The 17841-nt window shown below is 37.7% G+C and overlaps 1 protein-coding gene across 4 annotated transcripts in view; it reads right to left on the bottom strand.

Annotated features, from left to right (window-relative positions):
• Window positions 1–16937, bottom strand: part of CYYR1 (cysteine and tyrosine rich 1) — a 176558-nt gene extending 159621 nt beyond the window's left edge. For all 4 annotated transcript variants that reach the window (XR_009494501.1, XM_059886924.1, NM_001430774.2 and 1 more), the window contains exons 1-2: window positions 16592–16937; window positions 10457–10559 (exon numbers count right to left, since the gene is read on the bottom strand). Coding sequence is in view for 3 of the 4 variants with exons in the window: in XM_059886924.1 (XP_059742907.1) it covers window positions 10457–10559; window positions 16592–16664 (176 nt within the window). In the remaining variant the exon portion in view is untranslated. The remainder of the gene's footprint in view (window positions 1–10456; window positions 10560–16591) is intronic.
• Between the last annotated feature and the right edge of the window lie 904 nt (window positions 16938–17841).

The following is a 17841-nucleotide window of genomic DNA, read 5'->3' as shown; positions in this document are numbered from 1 at the left end:
TGAAATGTTTGAGAGTCAAGTATGATGAGAAATTGTTTACTTTGAAAATTGGCCCAGTTCTCATTTTGAAACATAGTGAGGTTTCTAACTGTCAAGTACTTAACTCCCTGATCAAAAATGTCACAAATGGAGGTAGGAATGGGAGAACAAGATGTTGGAGCAGTAGGTGCATGTGGAGTACATCTCTCTCCATGGACACATCAGGCATTCACTTCAGGTACAGAAGTGCATGCAGAACACCAGCTGAGAGTGGACAGGAGTACCTGACCAGTGGAAAAGAATATATAGAACCATGCAAAAGTCATCAACAGCATTCCTTGCTCTGGGATTGCTCCACAATCCCTAAACTCCAGCTCCCAGCCATGTACTTTCCAGTGGACCAGCGTTCCTGTCCAGGAGATCAAGCCCCGAGCCTTTGGAGTGGGAGCACTGACTCCAAGACCCTAGACTACCAAAGAACTAACCCTAGAGAGTATCAAATAGTGAGAACTCACACAAAGGAAACCACCTGAATACAAGACCTGGCATCACCCAACCACCAGTAGCAGCCTGTGCAGGATGCCTCATCTAAACAACAAACAAAACAAAAATACAAGCCCAATCATCAACAGACAGGATTACCACCTCACTTGGCTTTGCCCATTAGAGGAAAAACAAACAAACAAACAAAACTCAGCATAAATCTCACCCTATAAGAAGCTTACACAAACCACTGGACCAACCTTATGAGGGCAGAAACCAAAAGGAAGAAAGAATTCAACCTTCTTCAAGGAAAGAATTCAACTTTCCTTGAAGCCTGGGAAAGGGAGACCTCAAACACAGTAAGTCAAAAAAAAAAAAAAGAAAAAGCAGAGAAATATTACACAAATGAAGGAACAAACTAGAAACACAGAAGTCCAAATAAATGAAGAGGAAACAGGCAAACTATTTAAAACAGAATTCAGAATAATGATAGTACAGATGATCAAAAGCCTTGAAAACAAAATGGAGAAAATGCAAGAATCAACTAACAATGACTTAGAAGAATGAAAGAATAAACATACAGAGACAAACAACACAATTACTGAGATTAAAAATCTAGAAGGAATCAGTAGCAGAATATCTGAAGCAGAAGAATGAATCAGTGGGCTGGAAGATAAAATAGTAGAAATAACTTCTGAAGAGCAGAATAAAGTAAAAAGAATTAAAAGAACTGAGGACAGTCTCAGAGACCTCTGGGACAATATCAAACACACGAATATTTGAATTATAGGGGTCCCAGAAGAAGAAGAGAAAAAGAAAGGGTATGAGAAAATTTTTGAAGAGATTATAGTTGAAACTTTCCCCAACATGGAAAAGGAAATAGTCAATCAAGTCCAAGAGGCACAGAGAGTCCCATTCAGGATAAAGCCAAGAAGAGACACACCAAGACACATACTAATCAAACTAACAAAGACTAAACACAAATACAAGGGAAATCCCATATGCTTAACAGCTGATCTTTCAGCAGAAACTCTGCAGGCCAGAAGGGAATGGCAGGATATATTTAAAGTACTGAAAGGGAAAAATCTACAACCAAGATTACTGTACCCAGCAAGGATCTCATTCAAAATTGTTGGAGAAATAAGAAGCTTTTCAGACAAGCAAAAGTTAAGAGAATTTAGTACCACAAAACCAGCTTTACAACAAATGTTAAAGGGACTTATATAGTCAAGAAATACAAGAGAAGAAGGATCTACAAAATCAACCCCAAACAATTAAGAAAATGGCAAAGGGAAGTTATATATATATATATATATATATATATATATATATATATCAATAATTACTTTAAATGTAAATGGATTAAATGCTCCAACCAAAAGACACAGATTGGCTGAATGGATACAAAAAGAAGACCCATATATATGTTGTCTACAAGAAACCCACTTCAGACCTAAAGACACATATAGACTGAAATTGAGAGGATGGAAAAATATATTCCATACAAATAGGAAGCAAAAGAAAACTGTAGTAGCAATCCTAGTATCAGACAAAACAGATCTTAAAATAAAGAAGATTGCAAGACATAAATAAGCACAATACATAAAGATCAACGGATTACCAAGAGGAAGACATAACATTATAAATATCTAGACACCCAACATAGGAGCACGTCAATACATGAGACAAATACTAACAGACATAAAAGGAGAAATTGACAGTAACACAGTAATAGTAGGAGACTTTAACATCCCACTCACACCAATGGACAGATCATCAAAACAGAAAATTAATAAGGAAACAAGTCTTAAATGATACATTAGATGAGATGGATCTCATTGATATCTTCAGGACATTCCATCCAAATGAAGAATAATACACTTTCTTCTAGAGTGCACATGGAACATTCTCCAGGACAAACCACATCTTGGGTCACAAATCAAACCTCAGTAAATTTAAGAAAATTGCAATTGTTTCAAGCGTCTTCTCCGATCACAATGTTATGAGACTAGATAGCAATTACAAGAAAAAAAACTGTAAGAAACACAAACACATGGAGATTAAACAACACCTTTCCAAATAGCCAACAGGTTACTGAAGAAGTCAAAAGAAAAATCAAAAAAATTCTAGAAACAAATAACAATGAAAACACAATAACTCAGAGCCTATGGGATACAGCAAAAGGACTCCTAAGAGGGAAGTTTGTAGCAATACAATCATTTATCAAGAAACAAGAAAAACATCGAATAGACAACCTAACTTTACACCTAAAACAACAGGAAAAAGGAAAAAAAAGCCCACAAAATTATTAGAAGGAAATAAATTATAAAGATCCGAGCAGAAATAAATGGAAAAGAAATGAAATAAACAATAGTAAAGATGAATAAAACTAAAAGCTTGTTCTTTGAGAAGACAAACAAAATTGACATTTAGCCAGACTCATCAAGGAAAAAAGACAGAAGAAACAAATCAACAAAATCAGAAATGAAAAAGGAGAGGTTATAATAGACAATGCATAAATACAAAGGATTATAGGAGACTATTATGAACAACTATATGGCAATAAAATAGATAATCTGAAAGAAGTGGACAGGTTCTTAGAAAAGTTCAATCTTCCAAGACTGAACCAGGAAGAACTAGAAATCATAAACAACCCAATTACAAGCACTGAAATTGAAGCTGTGATCAAAAATCTCCCCAAAAACAAAACCCAGGACCAGATGGCATCACAGGAGAATTCTATCGAACATTTAGAGAAGAGCTAATGCCTATCCTTCTAAAACTCTTTCAAAAAATTGCAGAGGAAGGAACACTTTCAAACTCATTCTATAAAGCCACCGTAACCCTGATACCAAAACCAGAGAAAGACAACACACAAAAAAGAAAACTATAGGCCAACATCACTGATGAACATGGATGCAAAAATCCTCAACAAAATTTTAGCAAACAGAATTCAGCAACACATCAAAAGGCTCATACACCATGATCAAGTTGGGTTTATTCCAGGGATGCAAGAATTCTTCAATATACACAAATCAATGTGATACACCATATTAACAAATTGAAAGATAAAAACCATATGATAATCTCAATAGATGCAGAAAAAGCCTTTGACAAAATTCAGCACCCATTTATGATTAAAATGGATATCAAAGGAATCTGCCTCGACATGGCCTACAGCAAACATTACTCTCAATGGTGAAAAACTGAAAGCATTCCCCCTAAGATCAGGAACAAGACAAGGATGTCCACTCTTACCACTATTATTCAACATAGTTCTGGAAGTCCTAGCTACTGCAATCAGAGAAAAAAAAGAAATAAAATAAATCCAGATTAGAAAAGAAGAAGTAAAGCTCTCACTGTTTGCAGATGACATGATACTGTACATAGAAAACCCTAAAGATAGTATCAGAAAGTTACTAGAGCTAATCAGTGAATTTAGCAAAGTTGCAGCATACAAAATCAATACACAGAAATCACTTGAATTTCTATGTATTAACAATGAAAAATCAGAAAGAGAAATTAAGGAATCAATCCCATTTACCATTGCAACAAAAAGAATTAAATATCTAGGAATAAACTTACCTAAGGAGGCAAAAGAACTGTACATAGAAAATTTAAGACACTAATGAAAGAAATCAAAGATGATATAAACAGATGGAGAGATGCTCCATGTTCCTGGGTAGGGAGAATCAATATTGTGAAAATGACTATACTACCAAATGCAATCTACAGATTCATTGCGATCCCTATCAAATTACCAATGGCATTTTTCACAGAACCAGAACAAAAAACTCACAATTCATATGGGAAACACAAAAGACCCTGAATAGCCAAAGCAGTCTTGAGAAAGAAGAATGGAACTGGAAGAATCAACCTTCCTGACTTCAGACTATGCTACAAAGCTACAGTCATCAACAGTATCGTACTGGCACAAAAACAGAAATAAAGACTAATGGAACAAGATAGAAATCCCAGAAATAAACCCATGCCCCTATAGGTTACCTTATTTTTGACAAAGGAGGAAAGAATATACAATGCGGCAAAGACAGCCTCTTCAATAAATGGTGCTGGGAAAACCGGACAGCTACACTAAAAGGATGAAATTAGAACACTTCCTAATACCATACACAAAGATAAACTCAAAATGAATTAAAGACCTAAATGTAAGACTGGAAACTATAAAACTCTTAAGAGGAAAGCATAGGCAGAATACTCAATGACATAAATCAAAGAAGATCCTCTATGACCTACCTCCTAAAGTAATGGAAATAAAAACAAAAGTAAACAAGTGGGACCTGATTAAACTTAAAGGCTTTTGCACAGCAAAGGACACTATAAGCAAGGTGAAAAGACAATCCTCAGAATGGGAGAAAATAATAGCAAATGAAACAACTGACAAAAGATTAATTTCCAAAATATACAAGCAGCTCATACAACTGAATACCAGAAAAACAAACAACCCAATCAAAAAGTGGGAAAAAGACCTAAACAGACATTTCTCCAAAGAAGACATACAGATGGCTAACAAACACATGAAAAGATGCTCAACATCACTCATTATCAGAGAAATGTAAATCAAATCTACAATGGGATATCACCTCACAGTGGTCAGAAAGGCCATCATCAAAAACTCTACAAACAATACATGCTGGAGAGGTTATGGAGAAAAAGGAATGCTTTTGCACTGTTTGTGGGAATGTAAATTGACACAGCCACTATGGAAGATGGTTATCAGTTCAGTTCAGTTCAGTCGCTCAGTCATGTCCAACTCTTTGCAACCCCATGAATCGCAGCATACCAGGTCTCCCTGTCCATCACCAACTCCCGGAGATCATGCAAACTCATGTCCATCGAGTCGGTGATGCCATCCAGCCATCTCATCCTCTGTCGTCCCCTTTTCCTCCTGCCCCCAATCCCTCCCAGCATCAGAGTCTTTTCCAATGAGTCAACTCTTCGCTTGAGGTGGCCAAAGTATTGGAGTTTCAGTTTTAGCATGATTCCTTCCAAAGAACACCCAGGGCTGATCTCCTTCAGAATAGACTGGTTGGATCTCTTTGCAGTCCAAGGGACACTCAAGAGTCTTCTCCAACACCACAGTTCAAAAGCATCAATTCTTTGGCACTCAGCTTTCTTCACAGTCCAACTCTCACATCCATACATGACCACCGGAAAAACCATAGCCTTGACTAGACGGACCTTTGTTGGCAAAGTAATGTCTCTGCTTTTGAATATACTATCTAGGTTGGTCATAACTTTTCTTCCAAGGAGTAAGCATCTTTTAATTTCATGGCTGCAATGGCAATTCCTTAAAAAACTAGGAATAAAACCACCATATGACCCAGCAATCTGACTCCTATGCATATCCTGTGAGGAAACCAAAATTGAAAGAGACACATGTATCCCATTGTTCATTGCAGTACTATTTACAATAGCTGGAACATGGAAGCAACCTAGATGTCCATCAACAGAGGAAAGGATAAAGAAGTTGTGGTACATATACACAATGGAATATTACTCAGCCATAAAAAAGAACACATTTGAGTCAGTTCTAATGAGGTGGATGAACCCAGAACTTATTATATAGAGTGAAGTAAATTAGAAAGAGAAAGATAAACATATTATAACCCACATATACAGAATATAGAAAAATGGTACTGAAGAATTTATTTGCAGGGCAACAGTGGAGAAACAGACATAGAGAACAGACTTATGGATGGGGAGAGGGGAGGAGAGGGTGAGATGTGTGGAAAGAGTAACACGGAAACTTACATTACCATATGTAAAACAGGTAGCTAATGGGCATTTGCTGTATGGCTCAGGAAACTCAAACAGGGGCTCTGTATCAACCTAGAGGGATGGGGCTGGGGAGGGATTCCGGAGGGAGGTTCAAAAGGGAGGGGATATCTATATACCTATGGCTGATTCATGTTGAGGTTTGACATGAAACAACAAAATTCTGTAAAGCATCCTTCAATAAAAAGTAAATAAATTTTTAAAAAATGTAAAAAATGGACCAATAGTTCCCAAGTCATATTTTCTATCATAAATGGTACTAAAAAGTGTAATATCTCAAAGTGTTCATTCTAAGTTTGTTCTCTATGGAATAAATAATAATCTTCATTTGGTGGCTTCTCACCTTTGTCCCTCATGTTAGTGGTATCTAAGGGGCTTCCCTGGTGGCTCATACGGTAAAGAATTTGCCTGCGATGCTGGAAACCCAGTTCAATCCCTGGGTCATGAAGATCCCCTGGAGAAGGCAATGGCAACCCACTTTGGTATTCTTGCCTGGAAAACTCTGTGGACAGAGGAGCCCTGTGGGCTACAGTCCATGGGGTCACAAAGAGTCAGACACAACTGAGCAACTAACGCTTTCACTTAGTGGGATCTAAGAATGTGTCCTTTCTACATGAAACCAGATATCTTATTTCCAGAAAAACACCGAATTATTTTATTTTAGTTTTGTTAAACATGACCAATAAGATTATGTAATCTACCAATAAAAGTCTATAAAAGTAAGTATCTACCTTTTGTCTTACCTAAAGTTTAACCTTCCTTTTCTAGCAACCCTGATCAACATGGGTTTTCCCAAACTGACCATTTCCTTTATTAAATCTCTGCATTTATAGCGGAGACTCTGTCTGGAATACACTTCCTTTTCTTCACTGTTAACTTATGTAAAAATCTACTTTCTTTAAAACTGTTCAAATTTCATATTTATGAGGCTTTTTCTAAACATCTCTTTCTAGACACACACACACATACACACACTTAATTGCTTTCTCTCTTCTTGGCCCTTCAATAACACTTCATAAGTTAATTCACTGAATTAGAATTATTTGTGTACATCTTTTTCTCTTATTAGATTGAGAGATCATAAAGGTCAGGGAACATCATTTATTCATCTTTGGATCCTATGCTGCTATGGTAACAGACATGCAATATATATCTGTAAATAATTGATTGCACAGTATATGTTGACTTTTGCAAAAATTATCCTTAAATTCTAAAAACTAATATTGTTACTTTTCTATATGGAAGTGAATATCCGTGACCATAATGAGCAAAAGCAGGCATGACATTTTAAATAGATTTATGTCAAATAGACTTATTGTAGTGATCATTTTGCAGTATATACAAATATTAAATCATTATGTTGTATGTCTGAAATCAATATAATGTTACATATCAATTATATTTTGATTGTTAAAAGTATTTTTAAAGTTTAATTTTTAAATTGTTCTCACAAGATATGAATTTAAAATTTTCTAACTGAAAAAGGGGGTAGATCTGAATTTATTTGTCAAAATTAACTCATATTTAGAATATAAAATATGTAAAAGGGAGAGATCTAAGTCAAATAATACTTTCAAACTAAAAGGTAAATTGAATGCTAGCTTTTGGGATGTATTTGAAAACAATTCTTAATGGTTAATTTTAAAAAGTTTAGAAAGGGTAGCTGAAATAAGCAGAATTAAGGGCTAAATATTTCTACTCTGATTATTTTGGAGAGAGGACTCAGCAAGAAGAATCAAGTGTGCCTTACCTTACCAATTTATACATAGTCTTCAATGGCCCAAATTGTAGTTTATATTCTCTTTAGCTCATTTTAAGCTAGGCCAAGACATTTTCTATTTTAAAAATAAATAAGACTAGAAACCAAATTAAAACCAATTTATAAAATTATTCATTTAGGATATATAACATTCTAGTATGTTTACTGCTTTCTTCCCTATTACCTTACTGATGACCACGAAGATTAAATTTTTTGTTAGGATGAAAAAACTGATTTTACTAAGAGTGTGCCTAGATGCTTGCAAGAGAGGAAGCAGAGTTTATGAGTTCCAAAATAGTAATATTTGAAAACATGCGCATGAAAGAACTTCTGTAAGCATTCTCGGAATTATTTGCTCTTTTTCTATTCCCCCCACCTTAATTAAAAAAAAAAAAAAGGAAAGCTTTGGGTGGAGTTAACTCTTTTCAAATCTTAAACAATAACTGGAAATCCTGAAAATGTATTCTTTATCCAGTGGGGAAAACACTTTAAAGCTCTTTTTTTCTCTAAGAATTGTTTAGCAAGGGAATTACTTGGTGGCTTCTATTTTGAAGAGAAAATTCAGTTTAACTGCCTGAAATATTATGCCATCTGTGTTTATTTCCGCTATCCACAGAACACAATTCTGTTTTTCAAACATAACAAGTACATGGCCCTAAAAACCTAGATAAATATATAACTCAATGAATTCTTTACCAAGTGATGAAATTAGTTCAAAGGACAGGTACCATTAAAAAAAGAGAGAGAGAGAACAATCTGATGGTAGGTATAAAGCATGTAAAGCCCAATGGTAAATTTAAAAATATTTAAGTACTTTGATTAAAAGTATTCATGTCTTCTATATGTATTGATCAGGGTGGAGGTATCTATGAGGTGAGAAACGGGAGTACAGTGCATGCTATGATGCAGTTAGTGGGCAGAGACCTAGAACAGGTGCCAGAGGACCAAAGAGTCACAGAGGCAATCTGACCCCAGGCTGCTCCAACCTATACCACCTATGAGGCCCACTCACACATCTGCCTAGAACAAGCAGCCTCTGGACTGTGAAGACCACCCAAAAATAAAATTTGAATTTAGTAATCAAGAACTTTAATTTACTTAAAAAGCATGAAATGATATACAAATGCGAAACATCATTATTTGTCTTTTTACTTAAGGTATTCTGAACTGATTCTTACCTTTCTCTAAATGTAAGGGGACTTAACGTTTTTCTACCAAGTCTTCAATGAGGAAAAATTCAAACATTTTATTTAGAATTTATACGTATCTCAAAGAATGTTTAGATTCTATTCATCAGTATTTATGACAACCTGACATTTCTTCCATTGCCATGACAATCTTCAAAAATATCCTGAACTCTGATTCATTCTTTCTGGCCTTATTCAGCGAGACATAACCTCTAAGATCAACCCCACTTTGCGTCTAGAAAGTGTATGCTACGCCAGGTTTTCTGTTCTCAGGAAACAGAGGATGATTTACAGACCTTCTCACTGGACAGCTGCCTAAAATGGACAGGCATGTATCACTCGGTGAGGAATCTTTCCTGGCTCTACTTAAGCCTTCATAGAACACAGACTAAGTCACAACAGAACAGTTTTCAAATCATCCTGATTGTCACTTGAAAAATACAAAGTAAGGGGGACAGAAGCAGACTCCTGAAAGCCTTGAGTGATGGTCACCCATGGGTGAAATTCATATGTTCTTAATTCTCTGACTTCTATTTCTCAACTCGAAGGTGTGTGTAGAAGGACAGAGTTGCACAGTTCTCAGACATACAACCCTGCAGGCAGCTTCTGCTTGTCCATTTCCCTTGCCCAGAAGCATTTCTAAAATAAATTAATTAGTTATAGACAAATGCTTAACATATTCTCTGTGTTAATGTTTCACTGATTTTGTAGTTGGTTATCAGGTTACATTGTTGCCACCTAGCTTTTCTTAGGCTCTTATCTTGTTGCCTGAAGTTGCTTAGGTAAAAACTGACCTTTGATGTCTCAAATGTTTTTTATTTATAAAGTTTCTTTCCCCTGGTATCTACTGGATGAGTCTGACAAATACATGGGTGGCAAAATAAACTGGCTATCATTAAATGACAAACTTTAATCTTTTAACAAAGCAGACAAAAATATATCATTTACAATGTTAATGAATATGATCTACTTAGGACATTATTATTACTATTATCATAGATACAAACTAAGCAATAAAAGAATATCTTTTAAACTTCTAATAAAAGCAATTTATGTTGTATATTAATTTACACATTTAGTGAAAAAAATATGACACATTAGACTGTCATGAGTGTTTAGAATCTCCAGTAAGGATTTTATATCAACAGCCAATCTTAAAAATCTTCTATTCAAAAGATAACTTAGCACTTTTTCAAAACATAACTGGGCAAAGGAAAGAGTACCAATATTGCCAAATGTGATTAATACTCACGAAAGAATATTCCCAATATAGGCATAGTAGGAGCAACAGTAAGGTGTGGTTCCATCACAGCAGTAAGATTTGCAGTCTTTGCCACACTGAGCAAGGCAATCCTCTACAAAATAAAAACCACATCCACATAGTTACTATTCTAAAATCGCAGCTTTACAAAAAAATTATTTTACATCTTAATTGATCAATGACCACTCTTTAGTGCTTTTAGATTTTCAAAGTGCTCAGAATTCTAAAACATTTGTAAACATTTAAACTAGTCTTGCTTCCTTGTTGTTCTGTAGTTGCTAAGTCATGTCTGAGTCTTTTGTGACCCCATGGACTATAGCCTGCCAGGCTCCTCTGTCCATGGGATTCCCCAGGCAAGAATACTGGAGGAGGTTGCCATTTCCTTCTCCAGAGGATCTTCCTGACTCAGGGATCGAACCTAAGTCTCCTGTACTGGTGGGTAGATTTTTTTTACCACGGAGTCACCTGGGAAGCTCTCTTCCTCTTTATCAAACATAAATCTAGAAAAGGCAAAGACCATTCTTGGAACCTCCTGCATCAAGCACCATAACGGGTAGTCAGAGTGGGTTGAAAGAGACAAAGAAGGGAGGAATGAGTGATCCAAACAATCAGACATTGAATTTGTCAACAGAGTTCTTATGATAAATTTTAAATGATAAAGTCTTTTGACTTCAGAGTGTTAATCCTAAATGTATTTGATGGAAAGTGTTGACATGAATAATAACAACTGGAAATCATTTTAAAATAATGAATGTTTTTCATGACTGCACTATAGGCTTTTCTCTACCATTTTTGTCTTCATAACTACAGCGTGCATACATAAGGTAACACATATGAGTCTGCACATCCTGTCAATCCATTTGGAGTCAGCTGTGGTGAAAAGTTCCTATAGATAATTAATGGGTGAATAATTAAGAGTTTATTTAATGTCAGATTTAAGAATCAATAAGATATGAAACAGCACTATGTGAAGGGAGAAAGTATTTTCTGATTAAAAAAGACATACCAGAGCTGACAAAACCAAATTATTCTTTTTTCCATGTTTTTGGCAAGGAAAAATATACCAAATGTTGAATAAAAGTTACCCTACCTGTCAAAAAAATTCTTTATTTCATCTAAATGATTTATGTTTAACAAGTGAAGGCTATCTTTTAGTTATGTGTGTGCTAAGTCACTTCAGTCATGTCCAACTCTTTGCAACTCCATGGACTGTAGCCCACCAGGCTTTTCTGCCCATGGGATTCTCCAGCCAAGAATACTGGAGTGGGTTGCCATTTCCTTCTCCAGGGGATTTCCCGACCAAGGGATCAAAACTGAGTCTCTTATGTCTCCTGCATTGGCAAGTGGGTTTTTGACCACTAGCACCACCTGGGAAGCCCCATCTTTTAGTTACAATCAGTTATAATCAGTGGTATAAATTATAATGGATATGTGAGTTCCAGGTACATGTAAGAAAACATGTGTACATATAGTCTGATAATTTGAGTTACACATTGAAGAATCACAAAATAGGTCATTTCCAACTCAATCTCTGAAGGCAATAATTCTTATCAAAATTATACAAGACTTTTGTTTTCCTGTCAAAGTCATAATATAAAAGTGTAAATGTTATATTTATGCCTGCAAGTCCATGTAATTGATTTGTCTAGAGAGGAAAATATAGATTTGGCTTTTAAATCACCTCCCTGACAAAATAATTCTTTACAAATTGATGTGATCACAAAACTAGCAAAGTTCATTCACCTCTATCAATAATGCATGACCTTTGTGGAACAAGTGAAAAGTTCATGTTTTCTTTCCCTCAATTTTATTTCTACTTCATAAATGAAAAAACGTTAATGTTTTCTTCAAGGATGTGGTAAGAAGGCATGAAAAGGGAAAATAATTACTTTTGTAAGATTCAGTAACTCTACTTAAATCCACTTTAAAATTCTGAAGACAGAAACGTGATCTAATGATTTATTGACATTAATGCTTTTTGCATTAATATTCTGTGTATGCTTTTTGCAATTTATTTTACCATTTTCCCAGGGAATTTCCATAGCTCTCATTTTTAGTACTGTTTAATTCAAATATTTAGACTGCTCAGTTATCTCAAGCACTTAGCTGGGATGTTCTGCTTTGTGCACTTAAAAGCCATTCAGATAGTGGGAGAGCTGACACCCCGCCTTACTCTGGTGGAGCACGACAAGTAATGTTTCAGTAGCTTCACAGGATCCTTTTTGAACAACACCCAAGACAGTGACATCTTATTAAGCTCTCCAAGATTATCAAAGATTCAATTACTATTATTATAAGGTCACAGTGTTATCAAAATATTTTGAACCAACGTTTCAGGAAACCAAACCCCAAGTCTTGTCGCCAAGAAGCCGGATTATACCTGCAGCAAATATCTAGATCCTGTCACACACTGTTTATTATTTTTATGGCATTTTCCAGCACTTTTGTCTGCTTCCCAGAATTAAACAACTGAAAGTGTGTGTTAATCGCTCAGTTGTGTCTGACTCTTTGCGACCCCATGGACTGTAGCCCGCCAGGCTCCCCTGTCCATGGAATTCTCCAGGCAAGAATACTGGAGGGGGATGCCATTTCCTTCTCCAGGGGATCCTCCTGACCCAGGGATCTAAAATAACTAAAAAGGGAAGTTTTACTAGCATGATAAATACACTCACTATCACAACATTTCCAAATGTGGATGTCAATCACACCTCAAACTTCTCTTGAGAGGTTAGTTGCTTTCTCCGGTTCATTTGAAAATACTCCTATAAATATCACAGTTTGGACAATACGGAGATAACTTCTCACTTGCGAAAGCATGGCCATCCCAATGGCCCTCAGAAGATAAATAATATTACTACTGATACTCAAGTTAATATTCCTGAAAATTAGCCAGCTCCGATTTTCTTCAGTGACTTTAAGGCAGGATCTGGAAGAAGCCTCCCCACTCCCTTCTCAAGGAATGTGTAGAACAGGCAAGCATCTGGCTCCAAGCACTTGCTCAGAATTGGCTCTTGTAATCCACAGCTAAGGATCAGAAAGGAAGGAAAGGGAGGGGACAGAAATCACTGGCACAGGCCAGGAAGGTTAAAACCTTGGCCAAATCCTGTCTTTGTAGCCTGCAGTGGGAGTTAGATAATAATATAAACACTCCGTTGGATTTCTTTCCAAAAGTGACTCCAAAATCAAACACAATGCTTCAGGTATAGAAACCTTGCTTTTATTTCGCTAACAAATGGATCTTGTATTAATATATTTTCTTTGGGGAAAATAATTCAGGTTATGGACTGCTTCCCAGGTGGCTCAGCAGTAAAGAATCTGCGTGCCAGTGTCAGAGACTTAAGAGACATGGGTCTGATTCCTGGGTAGGGAAAATCCCCTGGAAAAGGAAATGGCAACCCATTCCAGTTTTCTTATCTGGAAAACTCTTTGGACAGTGGAGACTGGTGGGCTACAGTCCATGGAGTCGCAAAGAGGTGGACATAACTGAGTATGTGTGCGCATGCACGCACACGCACACGCACACGCGCGCACACACACACACACACACACACACACACACACTGTGCATCGACAAGTTTTTGTCCTGTTAAAGCTGGCAATCCATTTAACAGGGTGTCTGGATTAATTCCGGACTTCCCTGGTGGCTCAGACGGTAAAGTGTCTGCCTACAATACAGGAGACATTGGTTCAATCCCTGGGTCGGGAAGATCTCCTGGAGAAGGAAATAGCAACCCATTCCAGTATTCTTGCCTGGAAAATGCCATGGACAGAGGAGCCTGGTAGGTTACCGTCCATGAGGTCCCAGAGTCGGACACGTCTGAGCGACTTCACTTCACTTCTGGATTAATTCTATTTCTGTAGTGTTCCCTCATCTCATCCCCATCCTCACTTCCAGCCTTATCTCTTAGTTCCAACCCAACTATATTGTCTGTTTTTACACTTCTCATGATTTCTGCCTTTGTTTACACATTATCCTACTTCATCTTCTTATGTCCAAGGCTTCCCTATACTTCAAAGATTTAGGTCCTAAAAACCCTCCTCAATTCAAATTCTCTGAGCAAATATTTATTGCGCTCCTCTTATGGGCCAGGCATTTTGTTAGTCTCTGAGAATATTATGCTAAATGAAACAGACATCATTTTTATGGAGCATATACTCCTAAGTCAGCAGTAAAGTCTCCTCCTTTGAATACCTAAAGTACACTGTTGTCTCTCTTCCATAATACAGCTTTTTATAACGTCGAGTAATGGGCACAGTTTATCTTCCAGACAAGACTCAAAGTATGACTTCTGTCCTAGGCATCACTCAGCATACCTCACTCAATAAACAGTAGTTGAATAAATGCTGCAAGCATAAAGAAGCCTCTGAAATAAAGAGCTCAGGAATTAATATCAGAAATGCATTACCTAATCATGTATCAAAGGTGATAAGCTGACCTAGCACTGGTGAGTTATGACTTTGTAATGTACTGAGGAGGGATGCAGATGAAGAAGGAATGAATGGAGTAAAAACTTCTACACTGATCAAGCTCCCTGCTGGCCAGCTGCTTGGGTTCCCTGAATCCTGGGGGTTGGCGGGGGTGGTGTACAGTTAACATTGGGGGAACAGGAAGAAGGGAAGGAAAATCAGAAGCTTCAGCTCACCAAAGAGAATAAAATAGACAAAAGAACAAGAAAAAGTCATCCAATGATGTGGTTGAAGATGAGTGAAGGTATTAAAATTTCACTTGCTATATTCTATTTTCTCATTCTTGTTTTCTTTTGGTAAACAGTGGAAGTGAATTGTCATCGCTCCGAATCACTTAGTGAAAAGATTTGAATATAAAATGCATGTTAATGCAATTGATTCTGTTAGACTCTCAAATTCTGCAAACTTTATAGGACTTAAGTAAAAGAAGTAAGTGCTGGAAACACATGACGATGTGGACTCTCATTAAATAGAAAGTACTTTCCCTATTTTATGCATTTTGTATTCGAAGGTCAGCATTTTCCCTACAATAAAATATCTTTGAAACAACTCACAGACAGCCACTAATTTACATTTTTAAAAATAGACTGTAAATTTATATAGGAGTTATCATTGTGACTCATTTCTCCCAAGGTTGAATGAGAAATTCAATTCTGTTGATGTTCAGGTAGGAATAGTGAAGACCATCTTCATTTCAGGTGCCATTATTTTTGCAAATATCAAAAGGTAAATCACAGTACTATATATAAATTTAGTATTGCAAGGTCATAGGTAAGCCTGTGGCTTTTATTACAGGAAGTCAGAGACATGAAAAATTTTACAAAAACTCTGCTTTTATCCTGTTTTTTAAAAATATGAAGCAGATGGAAAACTGCATGTGCAATTAACTTTATACTTGAATAACTAAGGAAAGACCATTTTGGGCTTCACATCAGTCACAAAACAAGAAAACCGCTTTGCTACATCAAATATTAGCTAGCAATTCTAGCCAAGAAAAATTAGGATGAGGGAAATGAGATACTCTTCATCTATAAACAAGGGCTTAACAAGCTCAACAAAAACAAATATGCCTCTTGAAAACTGTATATTTCAACTCAAAGCTTCCAGTTGCCCTGTTCACCACACGTGAGAATCATCTTCTAAAGAATGAAAACAACAGTCTATGGCTTTTTTTGGGTTGGTTTCTGAAAAGAAAAATCTGGAATATTCAGCATGTGAAGGTGGAATAAGGTAGCGGTAGCCTTTACTGAAAAGTCGCCAGTTTATCTGAAAATCTTAGTGATATCTCTGAACTTCAGGTGCTTGAAGAAAAAAAAAAGCTTTCCTTCCACTGCTCAGTCTCCACTCTCACCCTATCCAGAAAATAAAAAGAAAATCCCTTAAATGTGGGGTTGGGGTTATAAATATCTGTTCCACGGAGAGAAAGGAAAAGAGAGAGAGAGCGAGCGAGCGAAAAGGACACGTGGAAGGAAAGGGACAAAACAGAACCGCGTGGAGGTCGAGCCCCGGGCGGGCGCGCGCGGGGTTCTCCCCTGCCGGCGGGGACCACCCGGCCTCTGACCTCCCACCGCGCCCCGCTCAACCCGCGCTGCCCGGACAGTGACCCCAGCGCCGCCCGGAGCCCTAGTCCCCCCGCTCCCGCAGCCCTAGGTCACCGACCTGCGCAGACAAAGAGTAGGACCAACTTCGGAAGCAAGACCCCTGGACACCCGGGCACCCTCCGCGCGTCCATCCAAACCGGTGGCCGGAGGTGGCGCGCCAGGACAGAAGGACAAGCAGAACCGGTCTGTAGAGAAAGCTGGGAGCCAAAGGCGACCCCAGCACCGGGAGAGGATGGGGGCGCCGGAGGGCGATCAGATGGAGCGGGTAGCGCTCTGGAAAGCGGGGTGGCGCGGTGACCAGGCCATCGCGCTGGGAGCTTTCGTGGGGAGCCCGGGCGGCCGCGCAGGGCTGCGTTGTGGCCGAGGTCTCTTTGTCTGTCCCCGGGGCGGTCTGGCGGCAGGCTGAGCAGCAGATCCAGCGTCCTCGGCCACCCGGGCTCACATTTCATCTCCGCGGGTGGCACCTACGCGAGGCTGGGGGCGGGGGTGGCCCCGACTCCTCCCCACGCTCCAGTTCTTCCTTCTATAAAGTGACTCTCAGAGCTTGGCCCTGTCCTAAAGGAACTTTTCCTAACCTTTTGTTCTGACTGTCCGCACTCCACAGTTTTTCCTTTGGAGTAATGGATGCTCCCAATACTTTGTAATTTATCTTTACACAAATGGAGGGAGTTTCCAACTTTGAAGATGTTAGACGAAAGCCAACGAGGAAAAAACCTTAGGAGAACTGGAAAGTACAGAAACAGTGTATGGTTTTTTTCTGCCGAAAGCTGGTAAAACTTTTCTTATTTGTTAAACACCTAAAACATTTCCAGTAAAGTCAGAGAAAACAAAACAAGATTGCATACTGTCATCACTGTTATTTGATACTGTTCTGGAGTTACTGGCCTATGCAATTAGATAAGAGAAAGAGGGAAAAAATCATAAAAATTGGAAGGAAAATTATCATTTGCAAATGATATGCTTTTATATGTGGAAAGTCAAAGACAGTCACCTATAAAGCTCTTAACTAGAGGTGACTAAACAATCAATAGTTTTTTCTCATGCAAATAAAAATCAGAAAGTTATCAATTTTATACACAAAGGAGAAGACACAAGTGAATAGAGATTCTTTTGACTAAGAAAATTAAACATAATAAAGGTAAGAATTTCCTCCCAAATTAATCTATAAATCTGGAAATTAAACTGGCGGTTCAGCTGGTAAAGAATCTGCTTACAATGTGGGAGATCTGGATCAGATCCCTGGGTTGGGAAGATCCCCTGGAGAAGGAAACTGGCTACCCACTCCAGTATTCTGGCCTGGAAAATTCC

Source organism: Bos taurus, chromosome 1, assembly GCF_002263795.3.
Source record: "Bos taurus isolate L1 Dominette 01449 registration number 42190680 breed Hereford chromosome 1, ARS-UCD2.0, whole genome shotgun sequence".
Classification (NCBI taxonomy): domain Eukaryota; kingdom Metazoa; phylum Chordata; class Mammalia; order Artiodactyla; family Bovidae; genus Bos; species Bos taurus.
The sequence above is the reverse complement of the archived record's forward strand: the minus strand, read 5'-3'. Positions and strand labels throughout refer to the sequence as shown.